The sequence below is a fragment of the Esox lucius genome, chromosome 16 (genome assembly GCF_011004845.1).
Source record: "Esox lucius isolate fEsoLuc1 chromosome 16, fEsoLuc1.pri, whole genome shotgun sequence".
In the NCBI taxonomy this organism is placed as follows: Eukaryota; Metazoa; Chordata; class Actinopteri; order Esociformes; family Esocidae; genus Esox; species Esox lucius.
The window spans coordinates 13,199,348-13,217,916 of NC_047584.1; the positions used below are offsets into that span (position 1 = coordinate 13,199,348).

General features: G+C 42.3%; 1 protein-coding gene across 3 annotated transcripts in view; it reads left to right on the forward strand.

Annotated features, from left to right (window-relative positions):
- Positions 1–18,569, forward strand: part of ube2f (ubiquitin-conjugating enzyme E2F (putative)) — a 60,734-nt gene that overhangs the window by 1,483 nt on the left and 40,682 nt on the right. For all 3 annotated transcript variants that reach the window (XM_010897591.4, XM_020054949.3, XM_010897590.5), the window contains 3 exons: positions 3,197–3,333; positions 6,332–6,361; positions 7,261–7,326. In XM_010897591.4, the coding sequence (XP_010895893.1) occupies positions 3,197–3,333; positions 6,332–6,361; positions 7,261–7,326 (233 nt within the window). The remainder of the gene's footprint in view (positions 1–3,196; positions 3,334–6,331; positions 6,362–7,260; positions 7,327–18,569) is intronic.

An 18,569-nucleotide genomic window follows, 5' to 3' on the forward strand; every position in this document is an offset into this window, starting at 1 on the left:
CACGCCGTCTGTCTATCGGTGTGTTAACAACATTGTTTACCAACTGACTCTGTGTGTTATTGTGTTTTTGAGTGGTAGTTTGTCATCTGCTGTCAAAATAGTTTCTTGGATTTTGGCAACACTGCTCATTCACACGGCCCTAGAGAGCGTGTTTGGGTGTGCTGACTAATGAGTGGACTCCTGCAAGATGCCAATCCTCGAACTGTGAGACTAAGCCGACCGCTACGAACACTTAGTAAACAAGCTGATTAAAAACAAACTGTCTAAAGAGTGTCTGCAGCACTGTGGGCCATCAATCTCCATATCAACCTGATTGGCATTAGAATGTCTAATCAGAGTCAATTACTTTATTTTCCCCCCTTAATTAGACTTTCTGTAATTAGTGTACTGATTGTAATCAAAGACAATCACAGGTAGTAAATAATACCTCTTTCCCTTACGGATTTATCGCTGTCTTGGACAAACTTGAAGAAGGGTACGACTACCTCTCGCCTGGTTCCATTAGGTTGTGGAAAGGTTACTTTTGGGACAAGAATGTTTGTTATTAAACTACATTATGTGAAGATTGATTCCCAGGAACATAATTACTGGGTCCCTGATGTGTACCACACAAAATGCATAATTATGGTCATGAGAGTGCAGGGTACAGGATCGTAGAGTAGGGTAGGATGGATTGCTGGGGTAGAGTACAATGCTCTAGTGTGCTCTACTGTACAGTATTGAAATTTACTATATTGTACTTCACTCAGTATTGTTTTGTAGTGTGCTGTCCGAACTTCAGACGGACTGACCAATCTTGCCAGTCTGCTTCTAGAAGTCTATGTTGGTCGCTGCTCATTGTGTGCAGGTTCTGTTTACAATAAATGGAAAGAGGGTGGGCAGCATGTGTCATGGCAAATGTAAGAAACAGAGAATTCACAGTTTTGTTTTAAGAGAAGTGAAACAATAACTCAATGCGCTGAACATAACAATACGTTTAGAATGGAGTCCGATCCTGAATACACGTGTTGGTATTATTTGGCAGTGCTGGGATTTGCTGTATCATGTGCCTTCATACTTTTCCTGGTAGGTGGTTTGCCTTTTCTGTTTGAACAGGAATTGAAGCTTTTGCTTACGCCTAACCCCTGAGCAATTGATATGTATGTCTTCATTTTCCCAAAGGGTTTGCTCTTGGCTACCATTTGATTTCACGTTTGATGTGCTCCTCTGAACTTCACATTTTCATGCTCATGAGTCCCTTTAGATGAAAATGTCCCTATTTGTTATGTATTTATTAGCATCCCCATTAGCTGCCAATGCTAGCTCCTATCCCTCGAGTACATACGTAGATAAAAACACATGCTTGGATGAATGCACATTTATATTTTGCAGCGTACGTATGCATTGTGCATATTACAAATCTAAATTGCAACATTCATGTTTAAAGTGTAACCCAAAATTGCATCACATTTACATTTTCCAATACTGCATTACTAATAACTCTTCCTCTGGGTAGTAGAAGCCTAGGGAAATGATTGAGGAGAGGAGCTGATTGAAACAGACATGGAGGAGCAGTCAGAATTAGTTTTTTAGTGTAATGCCTTAACTGACCAAAATGACTAAACACTATTACAGTCTTAAACTATTTAAGTAAGCCTTAATAACTAGCTAAGCACTTCCAAAAGTTTCGACTGCCAACATGAGGGATGTTTGATTCAGTCCATTAGGAAGTCCCCTGTGGCAGTTTATAAGCAACAAGAAAACATTAATGATGTTTTATTTTATTTTATTTTTTTTAAATATGCCCGTGCATTTTGTTAGATATTGGTGTTCATGCTCATTGCACTTTGAGGGGTTTGACACTGCAAAGAGCAATTCCCATGAATCCGGTACAATAACTATAAGTGGTGAGCTGCTTGATTAGCTGAAAGGGATTCAAAACCGACAGGGTCAATTCCTTGAATAAGTCCTCCGGTCTTTTGACTGAGGAACCATTGCTGTTCTCAGCAACTTTGATGCTGCAGTGACTTTTGGGCTAATGAGGCGGGTGGCGGGTATTGCTGGGAAGACTGTTGTCCCAGTTCCACTAAGCCTGCAGGGGGATGGAGGTCTGCTATGATGTGCTTGTCATTAATGCTTCCAGGTGGCCGCAGGGGCTGGTGACTGGCAGGAAGTAGCAGGATCCATCTGTCTTACGTGATCAGCCGATACTTTACTTTCTCTAACCAACTGAATTAATTAGAACCTCAAGCAAAGGAATATGGATTCATGGATTTGAGGGCTTAGTCTTTGCCTTTTGCGTGTGTCTATCCTCTGTGGAAGTCTGGCTCCCGACAGACCTTGTTTTGTCGCATGACGGCATGTATGCGAATATCATTGTTAACTGACCAAACTTCGGTGAGTTTTATAATATAGTGAAGACATTGTGGGACAGGATACAACAGAAAGATGTGACTTTCATTATGGTCTATAGTAGTGTAGAGTCAACCCTTGGCCTGAGGGTCCAATCCGGATTCGTTTCTTTTAGTTTTTTAAATATTTGTCTTTCTATCAGTTATACAGCTACATTATAATTGTGCTTTCTATCTTATTTTAGACATTCCAGTTTGGCGGGGTGTGATAAAAATTTAATTCCCACATGTATTTTGCTCTGCCCTGGTCTGCATCCTACTACTATTAGCCTATTAATTACACACATGTATTGATGTCATAATAACCTGGCTCTTATTAATTGGTCACGTTGTATTAATATCTCTATATCCACTTTAATACAATGAGTCTTTTATTACCTGGCCATGTTGTATTAATACCACTATATCTACTTTAATCCAATGTGTCTAATTAATTGGGCACATTGTATCTATACCACTATATCCACTTTAATCCAATGTGTCTTATTAATTGGTCACATTGTATCTATACCACTATATGCACTTTAATCCAATGTGTTTTATTAATTGGTCACATTGTATCTATACCACTATATGCACTTTAATCCAATGTGTTTTATTAATTGGGCACATTGTATCTATACCACTATATGCACTTTAATCCAATGTGTTTTATTAATTGGGCACATTTTATCTATACCACTATATCCACTTTAATCCAATGTGTTTTATTAATATGGCACGTTGTATTAATCCCACTAAATCCTGTCTCTCATGCTTCTATAATATCCACTTATCATCTCCTCTGTGATGTTGTGTGTTTTCAGGAGAGAGAGCGAGGAAGCCATGCTGACGTTAGCCAGTAAGCTGAAGAGGGATGAGGGAGTGAAGACAGGCAGGTCGACCGGGGGCCCCTCCGACTCCTCTCACAGAGTCTCCATCAGGGACCGGCTGCTCATCAAAGGTGCAAAGTGATCGTGTCATATTTAGCAGAAACAATAGTCATGTGTTCATCTGTCATTTTGGTGGTCTCGAGAATCGAATCCACAGTCCTGACATTACAAGCACTGTGTTCTACATAGGAAACTCATGAAACATGTATAGATTTTCATATTATTGTCCAGTTGTGCTTGAAGCTATGCTTCTTTGTAATGTACAACACAGGTTCATGTTAGTTCATTGAAGTTTCTCTCCCCTTTCGCATATCAGGGAAACACATTCATGTTGAAGAGTAGGTCTAATCCTACGCAATACTCAGGTGAATGAAAGATGTAGGTCATTGTAGCTAGAGGTTTTGAAAACAGTATTATGGACGCTGATTATGGGGGGAAGCACAATTTCTCATTAATGCAATTATCTAATCAACCAATCACATGGCAGTTGCTTCAATACATTTAGGGGTGTGGTCCTGGTCAAGACAATCTCCTGAACTCCAAACTGAATGTCATAATGGGAAAGAAAGGTGATTTAAGTCATTTTGAGCGTGGCATGGTTGTTGGTGCCAGACGGGCCGGTCTGAGTATTTCACAATCTGCTCAGTTACTGGGATTTTCATGCACAACCATTTCTAGGTTTTACAAAGAATGGTGTGAAAAGGGAAAAACATCCAGTATGCGGCAGTCCTCTGGGCGAAAATGCCTTGTTGATGCTAGATGTCAGAGGAGAATGGGCCGACTGATTCAAGCTGATAGAAGAGCAACTTTAACTGAAATAACCACTCGTTACAACCGAGGTATGCAGCAAAGCATTTGCAAAGCCACAACACGCACAACCTTGAGGCGAATGGGCTACAACAGCAGAAGACCCCACCGGGAACAACTCATCTCCACTACAAATAGGAAAAAGAGGCTACAATTTGCACGAGCTCACCAAAATTGGACAGTTGAAGACTGGAAGAATGTTGCCTGGTCTGATGAGTCTCAATTTCTGTTGAGACATTCAGATGGTAGAGTCAGAATTTGGCGTAAACAGAATGAGAATATGGATCCATCATGCCTTGTTACCACTGTGCAGGCTGGTGGTGGTGGTGTAATGGTGTGGGGGATGTTTTCTTGGCACACTTTAGGCCCCTTAGTGCCAATTGGGCATCGTTTAAATGCCACGGCCTACCTGAGCATTGTTTCTGACCTTGTCCATCCCTTTATGACCACCATGTACCCATCCTCTGATGGCTACTTCCAGCAGGATAATGCACCATGTCACAAAGCTCGAATAATTTCAAATTGGTTTCTTGAACATGACAATGAGTTCACTGTACTGAAATGGCCCCCACAGTCACCAGATCTCAACCCAATAGAGCATCTTTGGGATGTGGTGGAACGGGAGCTTCGTGCCCTGGATGTGCATCCCACAAATCTCCAACTGCAAGATGCTATACTATCAATATGGGCCAACATTTCTAAAGAATGCTTTCACCACCTTGTTGAATCAGTGCCACGTAGAAATAAGGCAGTTCTGAAGGCGAAAGGGGGTCAAACACAGTATTACTATGGTGTTCCTGATAATCCTTTAGGTGAGTGTATATAGCCTACTTCCCCTTTTCCAAATGGTTGGTGGTAAAACTGTTTGAGCAAGGTGTTATGCATTGCCGGGTAGTGTGAAGCATGCACTGTCCGGATTGGATTTCCACCACGGCATAGAAGACAACCAAAGGGAAATAGTGATATTATGATGCATTTAGTTATAGCCTAAAGCCAGTAATAAAAAAACAATTTGACCTGTGAACACACTGTTGTGATTTAAAGCATGCGACCTCCGTGCCAGCACATGCATTCGTGAACAATATCAAGCTCTGTAGCGGTTTATTTATTGAAGCAGCCCTTTTCGCCATTGGCAGCCGTGCTGATTGCTGGGTCCGGGCTGCGCTCTTTATTGTGATGCAAGCCTGAGCTTGCAAGATTAGGCTGACATCTATGCTAACTCTGGCACAATAATCAAGCAATACCAGGAGGAGTCATTAGACACGAGGAATTCATCATTGATGATTAGGTGAAATAGATTTTGATTAATATGTGTTATTCAGTATAAAACGTGCGAACTACAGGCTAATGCATCCTTTGTAGGATGCTTGCTTTGCCATGTGCTGTCAATTATTTGTGTGAAATTCTCCCCTGGAGCCCTAAAAAAGTGCTTATTATTCATCCAGTATAATTAAATAAATAATAGTAAGTTTAATTGTTCACCTTTGTTGTTATCCTAAATATTGTTATCGTTAATGGCCTTCTCGCCTAGTTTCTTCACATTTTCTGATTACATTTCTTCTAGACATAAGAAATTTGTTCCCTTTTATTGTATTTAAAAAAAATATATATTGTTAATGTTATATGTGTGGGTTTTTTTTTTTACAAGCAAATTAACACATCTTTTAAAAAAAATAGATTTTATGAATCTGAATTTCCCATGAATGGAGCGGTGGTAAAGTCACTGCCTCACATTTAGCTGCGTCATTGTGAGCCCAAGGTTCCAGCCCTGCTTGTGGGCTAGCCTAAGGGTCCCATGGAACGTGGCACCGTTGGCCAGCGGCACTCAGATTGGGTGAAAAAAGAGATCCCTGCCATCAATCTCAATGTGTATGCTTGCAATGCAGAGCTTTCCTCGTCTGTTTGGGTTTTGCCTCCTCCATATTATTTTGACCGTAGACAGCCTGACAAACGATTTGCTGAACCGTTTGCCAGTCTGTTCTATCCGTCGTGTTGTCTTTGTTTGATTCATTTCCCTCCTGATTTATGAGATCCATTACTGCACCGTGTAGATTGCATTTTTTCGGTCACACATTCGCCCTATGATGGATGAGGTATCTTTTGGGCTTCACCTTTCCATTTGTTTTGTCCTTTTGTAACACCAACAGGAGAGGGACATGAGAGTGGGCTAGTAGCACATCACTGACTGCTCTCTGTTAGCCGCCCCCTTCCACAGAATGCTCTCCTAGTTATTGAATTATCTCTCTCTCTCTCTCATTGCAGAAGTTGCAGAACTTGAAGCCAACCTTCCTAGTAAGTATATTAGTCCAGTAATTAAGCTCCTGAAAATTCATTTAATTCAGTGTATTTATTTTTCAGTTACTTTGGGGAACAAATTTAGAGAGGATAAAAGCACATACAAGTTCAGGAGGCAAAACATAATGTTTTACAATCCCAATCATCACAACCATATTGCCTCAAATAGCCAACATTGTTGCTAATTAGCCTGATTATTGCAAGCTAATCATTGTGACCTGTCCTCATTATGCAGCTATTCCCATTCAATTAACACTTGTATTTAATACACCTCTTTGAAAGTTCAAAAACCCCTTGCTTACAGTAATTGTAAGGGGGAGCATTCTTGCAACTTCTGGTTGACACTTTTCAGAGAGAATTGTTTATTTGCTGCAGAACACTCTTCAAGCCCCTTTCTTGTAAGACTCGTTCTCAGGTTCAAAGCTTAGTACCAGATGACTCTGCCAGATGCTGAGCAAGCACATGACTGAATTCCATTCTTTCCCTCAAGGAAGTGACATTTTAAGGACTGTTTATCAGTTGCCAAAAGTTCATCACTTACCCAGTTTCAGCCAATTTCTTTATGTCTCTTCTATGTTTCTTACTGGGTCTAAGAGGCGGTTGTAGGCAGGAATAGATGTCCAAGCACGGCTGGTGTATAGTGCCCCTGTTTTAACACTAGGGGGAGATCAGGGCCACAGGAAGCTGATGATAAAAGTCCCACATTGTGAATTACAGTATTATTACAAAGATGAGAAAAGAGAACTCAGGCCTAGAGATGTGTAACTTAATGCATACTGTACATGTAATAACAAATAATTCCTCTATGCACATTTTCCAGAAAAAGTATAAATAGAATGGTAATTTTGGACATATTGCAAATGAGACATATGCCCTTTTCTCTCTCCCTCTCACAGGTACATGTAAAGCCAGCTTCCCCGATGAGAACAAGCTACACCACTTTAGGCTGGCTGTCTCTCCAGGTAAGAGTAGCCTCCATCTCCCCAATACCCAGCTGGCGTGCTTGTAGACCTACATGAATAACCATTGTACGACCGAATTGTGCAGTCAGACTTCAGAAGTGCCATCACATCCGTAATGTCTGTTTCCTTTGAAAGGTCAAATGAACAGCGTAGGCAATGAGCTGCACTGTCATTTTCCAATATGCGTAATACACTGTTTCATTCATGAGTTAACCAAAATGTTTAAATTATAAATGTAGACACTTCCCAAACAAAGTGACAAAATGACTAGCCCCATTGTTTTCAGTACTTTGTGCACCCTTCCATTACAAAGATAATAGCACAAAGCCCTTTTGCTTTACCTTTTTAGACTACCTTTTTAGACTTTTTATACTATTTGTCCATGCAGAATGTTTTCAGATCTTTGAGGTCCTTCAGAATATGCCGATGACCTGAGGGGACAAGGATGCAAGTCTGAGGATTTGTGGTCAAACAACCATTTCTTTGTGGACTTTAATGTGTGCTTGGGGTCATTTTAAATGATAATTAGCTCTAAATTGGCTTACATGTAAAGGTGAAATTAAAAAGAATTTGTCTTGCTCAAAGATCCAAAGTTGGCCCGGTTTCACCTTGCGTAATGATGCATCCACTCTTTTGGTTAAAAGGTCCTGGTACTTGGTAGAGTTTGTGATACCAAAACGGCCCCATAACAAGGCAGGTCCACCACCATATTTCACTGCAGGTATGAGGTTATTTTCTGCATATGATCTTCCTTTTGATGCTGAACACTTACTGGTATGAGTGGCCATTTTCGTTTCGTTTGGCTGTAGCATCCAGTTGCAATCCAAGTTCTAAAGAAGTTCACTGCAATTTCAACGTTTGTTGCCCTGAGTAAAGGCTTTTTTTCTGGAGACCCTTCCAAGAAGTGTGCTGGTATGTACATGGAGTATAGATTTGGGGACTTAGTGACCACAAGATGCAACTGAGGTCTGTAACTCCAAACGGGGCTCATGGATTCTTCATTTTCCTGTCATGCTACTTTTTATATCTTAAAACAGAATACCTCGAAAGGCCATAATAGAGTTAAATGAAGACTACTTTTTAATGCAGATTCAATGTTTTGTTTTCACAATTTTTTTTTATTGACTTTCTTTTTACTTTTAGAGTGCCTCAAGGTTTCCAAGCATTTTTTTAAGTGACTATGGGTACCTAAAGTACTACTGCAAGATTTTGAGAAGTAGGTTTTTTTGTTCTTGTCATTCAGTCGGATGAATTGCAGAAAGTCTGCAAGTACAGTGTACTGCTCCTCTCAAGTGCATGGAAACAGACTACTCCAAAGCCGGGTGTGTTGTCTTATCGCATTAAAAAGCTACACATAGTAAAATATTTAATGTTAGTGATAATCACAAGAAACCACTTCCTCAATCTTTCACTGCTATTACACAGAAGTATAGAGATGTTAGTGTTGTCTGACTCGGACAAACACATTCTTTACATTATATTTTATTTGCAACAACAAGGAATGAGGACGTAGCTAGTATCTTGTCCTTGAATATAGAAGTTACCATTGACCGTTGCGTTGGAACTGCATGTTGAGGCTTGCCAATGGTACACAAAAGGGAATCTGAATGTATGTAAGTAGATCAAAAACCCAGCCTAAATTTGGATTTCTCTTAGTACAGCTGTAAGTGCCAGCACTTTAGTACACTGCAATGAAGCTTTATAAACCGGGCCCACAACCCTCTGAGAACTGGGTCAAAGTTGAGGATGTCTAATCTAACCTTGATCTATATCTTCTAATTGCTGCAGGTTGCTGCATACTGTAAAGGTTGATAAATCGGCTCACTGTGATCCAAACCCCGTCACTTACATTCCGGACTAGTGCTTCCATTCTCCTGAAGTTCCCCGCACTGTAACACACGTATTCTCGATTCTTCTGTAGTCCTCTGTTTGAGGGGCGTGTGCTTTCCGGGAGGTGGCGAGCATCCTGGATCGGGCCTGTGACAGCGTGTCCTACCCTCGTCTAAGTGCTTGTTCTCCTGTAATTTAAATGCAGCCTGGCTCTGGCAGGAAGACACGCAGGTGGTCATCGTTATCAAAACCCCCCCCCCCCCCCCCCCCCCCCCCCGGTCTGCTGGCTCAGCCCTACCTGCCCTGCAGTCTGGAAACGTATTGTTGCTGGAGCCGCCTGGAATTATTCATGGCTGAGGTGTGTGTGTGTGTGTGTGTGTGATCAACCCTCTCACCGCCGCACCTCCCCAGATGCGCCTCCTTCCCTCCCTTACTAAATGAGCGCTGTTCTCTGCTTCAGCCTGTAGGAAATGTGGTGTCAGCAGAATTGTCTTTCTCAGTTTGAAGCTTGGGTTGTCGCCATTAAAGCAGTGCTTCTTGAGGGTACTGCCAGCGAGGCTGTTTGGAGGTCATGCTGGCCCCCCAGTGGTGTGAAAATGTGTGGCTGGGGAGTGAGAATGGGTAATGGGCACATAATAGTCCACTCTCACCCTCCAGAACAAGGACGCGTGGGTGTTTGCGTTCATCCTACTCTGTCCAGGTTGTGTAGGGTTATTTGGTTGGCCTTCCGATCAGACTTTAGCCACTGGTACAGCTGCTTCCGGTTTCCAACTGCACGTTTATGCCAAGCAGCACAATGGTAATGTTTTACCTCCCTTTACTTAAATATTATTTATTTCTTAATCAGACTGACTTTTATTTTGCAAGACTTCACTCCCTGAACCGTTTTGAAATGGGAGCTCCTCAAGGCCTTGGCTGGGAAGGTTCATCCACACTCCCTGTACCAGGGTTGAGGTAACCATTACCTTCTGGCTGCCAGTCCCAGAGGTCTGGGGGTGAGAATGCGACCCACCTAAGTCCTGTACATTGGAGCTTTGCCTGGGACTAATAGCATTCATTCGGTGTGAAAAGCTCCCTAGTGCTAGTTCTTCATTCACTCTGTCAGTGCTTCACAGCCCGATCAAGGGGCCGCTCAGGCCCAGCTGTTCTACTTCACAGCCTGTGTGAGGGAATAATGGTGATTTATAGCAGAACAACCCGGAGAGAAATGAACCTGAGACCAGTTCCACTATAAGAGTGGTGCTGCAATGGGGAGTGTCATGCGCTGGTGTATTAAGGGTCCACCTATTTTCTCTCCAGTGTTGTGAGGTAGTCCTTTGAGAGCAGGTGTTTTGTTATTTGAGCTGAGCTGAGCTGATTTAATTGATTCTCTGTGCGCGTGCGTCTTTGTGCGCGTGCGTCTTTGTGTGCGCTCGCGTGTCTTTGTGCGCGCGCGCGTCCTTGTGTGCGTGTGTACACGTAAGTGCTTTGCCGGCCATCTCCAAGGTTCCAAGTCCTCTTTAAGTCTAAGTAGAGTGTACTATTTTTTTAGACTGCTGATTGGCATCTAAGAGCTCAAGGCTATTATTGTATTCACTTAATATCACCAACTCTAATGACAGGAAGTGTGGCTGAGAGGTGACTGTCTGTCTGGAAATCTCAGCATCTCAATTATGGGTGGACAGAATCTATGCCTTCTCCCATGATTCTCAGCTATGATTAGGGTCTTCATCAGCTTACTGTATCCAATACGCGTCATGCTCATTATGATCCCCATGACACCTGGCCCTGTAGCTCTCTGTCCCTCTCCGACTGCGGGTGGGTGATGTGTCTGGGTTGCTGTCAGTCAAACAGACCTGGAGACAGGCAGGCTGTAGACACTTGACAGATGTTGATAATGGTAAAATGGCCCGGGCTGTCACAGTGATATGTCGCCTTCTCTCTCCGGTAATGGGGAACTAGGATGGGTCAACGTCAGGGGTTAAAACCAGCATTCACATTCACCCATCGGTAAGTTAGCACATGTTTACCCGGCTACTCAAACAAGCAAGCATTTTCCGGCGAAACTTCGCCAGCGCTGGTCACCAGCGTGCCTAGGGGCATTCAACGTAGCCGATGTCTGTGCAAAAGCCGGTTAACAAAATACCACACAAAACCACTGCATATATAGCCTGGTCTAATGTGTTGAATTTTAATTGAATTTTGCTGTTCAAAGGGAAATTACAGTTGGAATAACGTCCACCTCAGCAGTGGTGTTCGTGCGATGCGATTAGCATTACGAAGCAATGGTGTTCACGCGATGCTATTAGCATTACGAAGCAGTGGTGTTCACGCGATGCTATTAGCATTACGAAGCAGTGGTGTTCACGCGATGCTATTAGCATTACGAAGCAGTGGTATTCATGCGATGCTATTAGCATTACGAAGCAGTGGTGTTCACATGATGCGATTTGCATTAGGAAGCTGGGAGATTTCGCTGAGGATGGGGACATCTGCTTGGCAAACAGCCTTATTAGATTGTAATGTGCCCATTTAACGTCTCATAACGTGTGAACATAAGAATGGTTTTGGGGGGTATTGTGAGGGTATTGTGTGCTGTGCTGGGATAGTTAATTTGGTTTCAGGAAGCATCGTTATCATGGGGACCAGCCTTGGTGACAGACAGGAAATGAGAAGAGTACATTCCTGCTGTTATATTTAGCTGCTTTGCTTGACTATACTTATCTCTCCCCCCCGGTCAGTGCCGTTTTCAGTCCTACCGTGTCAAAAAGGTTAATGTCACAGTCCTATCTGTCTTTTTCATGTGCTGTTTCACATGTCTTTTAAACATGGTTCCACCCGAAAGCTATGCTGTATACACTAATGCTAAGCCCACAGCTAAAAAATTATAAATCAAATCCTGTGAGGTGAGATTAACTGATACTGTACGGCAAGAGAATTCATAATTGGAGAGTTACTGAAACCACTGGCCAGTATAAGGTCATCTTACTTTCCCAGAACTAAGTTATGTGGCTCAAATGCTTTATTAAGTCCATATACTGGGTCCATGTACTGTATGTGCAAACTTTAGATTATATTTTTTGCCCCCTGGTTGTAAAAGTGGCGCTGTTAAGCCAGATCGTGTTCTAAGATCATGTACACTGTTTGTGCCCCATGTCATGAAATCTACTCTTTCAAACTTGGAATTTGACAGCTAACTGAAGCATGATAGGGATTCTACTGATAGATTATGCAGAAATAAACACGGTGTTACATTTTCAGACCGAAACTAGAGGGGTGAATCTTTAACAGCAAGTGTATTGGACTAATTTCCCCTCCATCTATCATTTAAAACAACGCTAACACCTGTGATTTCGGGATTTGTCCAAGGCACCGAAACTAACGTTTCTCGTTATGGAACGCAAACCAGGGCTTAATGACTGATCTACGTTACAATTTCTGTTTATATCTTTCCATGAGAGATGATCATCTCCATTCATCATGAGAGATGATGAATGGAACTGTTGTGTAAGCACAAAACAATCAAAATAATTTTGTTAGTCTACCCATTTTTTATTCACATAATACATCTTTGTTGGATGGCAATACTTTATCCTGGACGCTACAGTACCGTGAACCCACAGCCCGACAGAAATGGACTCTGTCCACTGCTTGAACCCGGCAGTTCCATGAACTTACAGCCAGACAGGAAGTGACCCTGTCCCCTGTGTGAACCCCACTCACTGGTCAACCTTTGTCCACTACCCTAAGCCAAACGGACTAGGAACACACTTTGTTCTTTGGCCCTCTTCTCCCCTGTGCCTTATAGAACTCTCTGTCTCAGTATCTCCTTTAAGAACTAGAAAACTGACCACTCATTTGGCTTTTTACTTCTGTGGTAATTGTGTCCGTTGTGAGGCATTGAGGCCTTCCCCTAGGTTGGCTGGAGCCATTAGCACTAACATCATCAAGGCTTGTATATACACAGAATTTAAACAACTGGAACATGTTGGGAATGCCTGACCTGAATTAGCCCTGTCCATTTTGGCTTTTGATTTAGATAATTGACCCAGTCCTGTTCGGGTTTTTCATATTTAGATCATGGTGAAGTTGAGTCGTTTGGCCCATACTCATAAAGTGCCTCAGAGCATAAGTGGTGTCCTACCTCTTTAAGACACTTCAAGTAAATTTACACGTCAAGGCTTGTATATACACGTTATGAATACGATCCCTGGTGTTTATAAACTTTTAACTAGCATGTTTATATTTGAACCCCTTATATGAACTAAACCAGGAAATGTGTAATGTGCTTAGTGGCACTGCAGGTACCGGAGACATTATTTATGCTGTGTCAGTGACTGTTAAACCAAGCATGAGCAACCATGAAGAGAGCCTGAATGTCTCAAGTAGAACTACATTCCCAAAGTAAAGCACTACATTGGATTAGGGCCCCTAGTGTTATAGTCAGAAGTAGGGCACTACATTGGATTAGGGCCCACAGTGTTATAGTCAGAAGTAGTGCACTACATTGGATTAGGGCCCACAGTGTTATAGTCAGAAGTAGTGCACTACATTGGATTAGGGCCCACAGTGTTATAGTCAGAAGTAGGGCACTACATTGGATTAGGGCCCACAGTGTTATAGTCAGAAGTAGGGCACTAAGTAGGGGACAGGGTGCTATATGGGATTCCTGGTTGAAACACTACGTATGCAAAGAGAACATATGAAATAATAATTTTTAAGGGAGTAGATGGAGGAGGTCTCTGGTGGATAATTAATAGGCTCTATGTTCACAGGTGACTAGTGTCAGGCTGCATTGCTGATCACCGTGTTAATATATTTGTGTGCGCGTGCGTGCTTGCTAGCGTAATTTGGATTAATTCATTTATTTCTAACTGATGCATGGATGGAGCAAAATAACACTATAAATGTATCCTGCTTAATACTTTTCCTATCACCATGTTCATTATGATCTGGTGTTGTAGCAGATGAAGGGGACTGTCAATAAGCCCTTTTAGCCCTCTACAGATTGGTTTAATATTCCCCTGTCCTCTCTGTACCCATCCATGGGTTACACCGTCATTGCGAATCAACCATTCCTTTTTTTTCTGTCCGAATGATCTTTGTTGGCTGGCTTTCTTTAATTAACATTGGATCTTAAAAGTTCACCTGGGGATTTATGGAGAGGTGGACATTAACATCATGTTACACACACTTTTTTCTGATTGCTCTATCAAAGATAATTTGTAGGTTTGAGCTACATATTTTACTTCAGAGTAAAAACTCATTTTAGGCATGATCAACTCTTTCCCCCCACTGTTTTGTCCGTCTAGTAATGACTTGGGTATTTAAAATGTTTTCCCATTAGTATTCGCTCGTTATCTTCAGGTCATTAAGTGTGAACTGTAAACAGGTCTTGAGGTGAGCGGAGTTAACTGTATATGAGGAGATTTTTGAATGTATGTCTTAACTGGAGTGTTGAATACTATGCTGGCTGGTCCATTTAATGTTTTCTAGACTTCAGTCAGTTCTACAGTCTTTGGGAGGCCACTTGGGAAACAAGTTGTTGATGCATTTAAATGAAAGCTGTTGAATGAGACAGGAGAGAGTGGAAAAGAAGCAACTGCTTCACAAATTAGATTTTCAAACATGGAGCCCATGCCAGATTTCTGCTACTAGGCTACTTCCTGCTGTCCACATCGTGACTTGAGTATCTTAGATATGTTGGTAATGAGTAACCGTGAAGGCTATAACTAGCATACAACTGATGTTTTTGGGGAGTTGCCTACTACTCTCTGCTTGGTCCAAAACAAACACTTGTCTTTCATGTTATCTGGCTTGCTTAAGGGGAATGCACAGTTTTCTTTGTGTGTAACATCTGTCACTATGTGCATGTCGCCTTCATGCTGATCAATCTCTCTATTCTACTGTTGCATAAAAGGTCGCAGGATTTAAAGTTTTAAAACAGAGATGTCGGCTACATTACTCAGTAGATTTCTCTGGTAACAGAAACGTTTACCTATCATTTTAATATTGTATGAGAGGGGAGATCTAGGATCTGTTACAGTATCGTCTCTGTGAGAGGCCTCGTCAGTAATGCCTTTCACCAGCTCCTGCTGGGTGTTTCCTCTTGCAATACATTTGGTATTAGTTTATTTCTAATCTGGTGAATACGATAGCTAGGATCGTTGTTGTGTCCCTGGCCTGACCTATGATGGAAAGACTGGTAAACATTGATAACAATAGTGTTCAACACTACTAATGCCTCCTCTTTTACGGTTGGCCAGTTAGCCCGAAGACGGTTTCTCTCCCTTAGACACGCATCCATAATGGATGCATGTCCTTCGGTGGTCTGGTAAGGTATCACACTGTCTTTAGATTTCTATCTGCCTTTGTGATGGTAGGTGTGAGGTGGTCCAGCTGGAAGGAGAGCATTGTGGATAAGCTCTGATCTGGAATGCCTGCGGTGTCGTGTTCCCTTTGTTCTAGTCAGACAGGCAGGCAGTGATATCGGATCGTTGTCCAACGTGGACCGTGTCTGAATATCATCTCCCCTGGCCCTGGTGCCTTGCAGCGCTTCACAGTCTACGGACAAACGAGAGCCTTCTGAAAGGTTAGACTCCTGCCAAGAAAGGAAAATTTTATTTGAAGTAAGTTGGGTGACTCTAGTGTATTTTAATTTTAATTTTTTTTACTCTATTCTAAACACTATCAGCGGAGCTCAAAAACACTGAAATAATTGTCCTATTCCAAGGACATTAACCAACGGATCTACATTTTGCCCTGACAGAGCCCTATCTAGTTGCCCTGAGGAATATGGTGGGAGTGGAGCCTTGAAGTGCAATTATATTTGTTTGTATCCAGTGGTGTGGTTGTTTTCAGTAGTCTACAGCAGTGGAAGTCATCTGTGTGTTGTATCTAGTTTAAAGGTTGTTCGTTTTATAGATCCATGGTTCCCAAACGGGTACTAGGAACTGTAGGGGTACCTGGTCTATCCACTGGGGATACTTATGAGACAAAATGCACATAATTGGGTACTTCAGAGGTGCTTCTTCGTACTGGGCAAGGTTATGCTGTTGTAACCAAAAAAGTAATGGTACTATGCACATTCAAAATAGAGTTTTCTGTCTAGCTTTGATTCTATCTGATCACTTCTGATGTTTGCAATTGTCTGTTTGATCCAGTTTGTACAACTCCCAAGGTCCCGTCTGAGAGTGGGCTGTGTCACGGATAGAGGGATACAGCCCCTGCTAGCTTGCCAACGATGACTCAACCATGCATTAAAAGTTCTGAAAAAAGTCATCCTAACTTCAGTGGGCCAAGGAGAAATCCCCCCAAATGTAAAATTAATTAAAACTATACCTGACATCCCAATACCCAACATTACTCTATTTGGGGTAATAAGCCATTGCATGTAATGACTTTGAAAGGACCTTTGGACAGTGATTCGTTCGATTTTGATGAGAACCATGGCATTTGCTGGTCAGTGGTTTCCAGACGTTTGCACTAATATGGAGAGGAATGAATGGCATACATCCGTCTTAATTCCTAAAGTGAACAGATGCCAACCTAACGAACCGAATGGACTTGTAGGACAGTTAGTTATCAGCCTAATTTGATCAGGACATTGTTCATATCACATTTTAACCATCCTGTTATAGACTGGCTGGAGCTGGGGCTGAAATGAAAACTGTTTAGTCTTAATTGTACTGTAGAGGAAATTTCTGAAGCAAGTAAATATTTAGTAGCAAACATCTTCCGAAGTCTTAAAATCCCTTTTCCGTGGGAACACCATGTCGTTAGTACCCATCCAGCATGTTTTCAATCCTCATTCTCACCATGTTAGCCTGTCACCATTTATACTAGCGCTGAACTGCTGATGAGGAGGGCATTTGTTTAAATCTTGTACCCGTTAAAGGCGTGTGCACATTAAAGGCGTAAAACACACATTGGGGCTGTTGCCAGTGATGTCAATCAGTACTAAACTCATAACTGGGTTAGATGTTGGTTGTCTGACAAGTAGAGATCAATATATACCATACACTGATTTAGCATTTTCCGTTGTCTGCATGTTGACCAGCACTACGGTTTGGCCTGGCTAAAGGCCTAATGCTCTACAACCTGCTGCTCCACCGTGGCGCATCTGTACACGTCAACCGTCGTTCCCGGGTCGTGTGGATTTCAGGCTCTCCATGAATTCGGAGCAGCGTGAAGTCTGATCTGTATGGGGGACTAGTGAGAGAAAGTGGGATTACGCCAGATAGAAGCATGCCCCCTAATACCTCTTTAAGTGAGGTGAGAAGAGGGGGGGTTTTGGAGAGGTTGGTGTGTGTGCCCTCGTGTGCCTCTAGATCAGCTTTCAGCGAGGCTTAAGAGCAAGATCCTTCACGCTGCACAGACCCGGGAGACAACCTACATGGCTCAATCTCCTGACAGTGGGCCTTGCTTCGGAGGCTGATCCCTCACTCACTGTATCAGGTCTCTCTGCCCCCATTTTGCATCTCCGTGAAATTTGCATAAAGTATGTCATACTGCTGAAGAGAATAAGCTGGCCAATCAGTAGTCTACTAGCAAGATGTAAAAAATATATATATATATTTCATAGGCATTCACCTGAAAGCATTCTGCTCTCGTCCGCGTTGCTTTTCCACCCAGGAAGTCTTGTGGGTTGGCATGTGTGAGGGCATGTCACCACAATAAAATCCTTGGTGTTGACTAAAAAGAAACTCATCACCATGCACATTCAGTAACTTTCAAAATCATCATAATAGATTTCCTTTCATATTGTAATAAACTGCATGTTCCCAAGTTAGTGTGGCAGAAGACAAAAAAAAAACATGCCTGACTCAACTGTTTTATGTGATTGGAATCCAAATCACCCTTATTTGCTTAGTAAATTTACATGCACCTTGAATTTCACATGGAAATTAACTTGACCTCAGTCCATCCATCGCTGTTTCTTTTTGTGTAATACACGTATTGACACAAAAAGGCAATCAAACAGCATGAAATTCTTCAGAATGTTGCTTGTTTAGTTTATTCCCCCGGGATGGTTGCACAATCAGAAAGCAATATTGTTGTTTTTTGTGCGTACATTTTAATAAGAAACTTCCCAACATATTGCAGGCAATTAAATACAGCAGTTAGTATTTCCACCTTTTAAAGGGCTCTGGATGGGTCTGCCAGAGCAGGACAGTTTTCTCAGAGGTTTCCACGTGGACCTCTTAATGAGTGTGTCTTGTGTCAAGCTGCTGCTAATTAGACCTGGCAGTCTGTTTTCCTCTGCCCCGGTGTGCCTTAAGAGACGCAGGGAGAAAACGGCTCTGGGTTTATAGCCGTCTCTCAATAACCGGCCCATCAAGGCTTACGAGGATCACGCAGGATTTTATTGGGCGTCGTCCCAATTATGGACCTCTATTAAGACAGCCCTGTGTGCTGGAGGCACTGCCATGGAG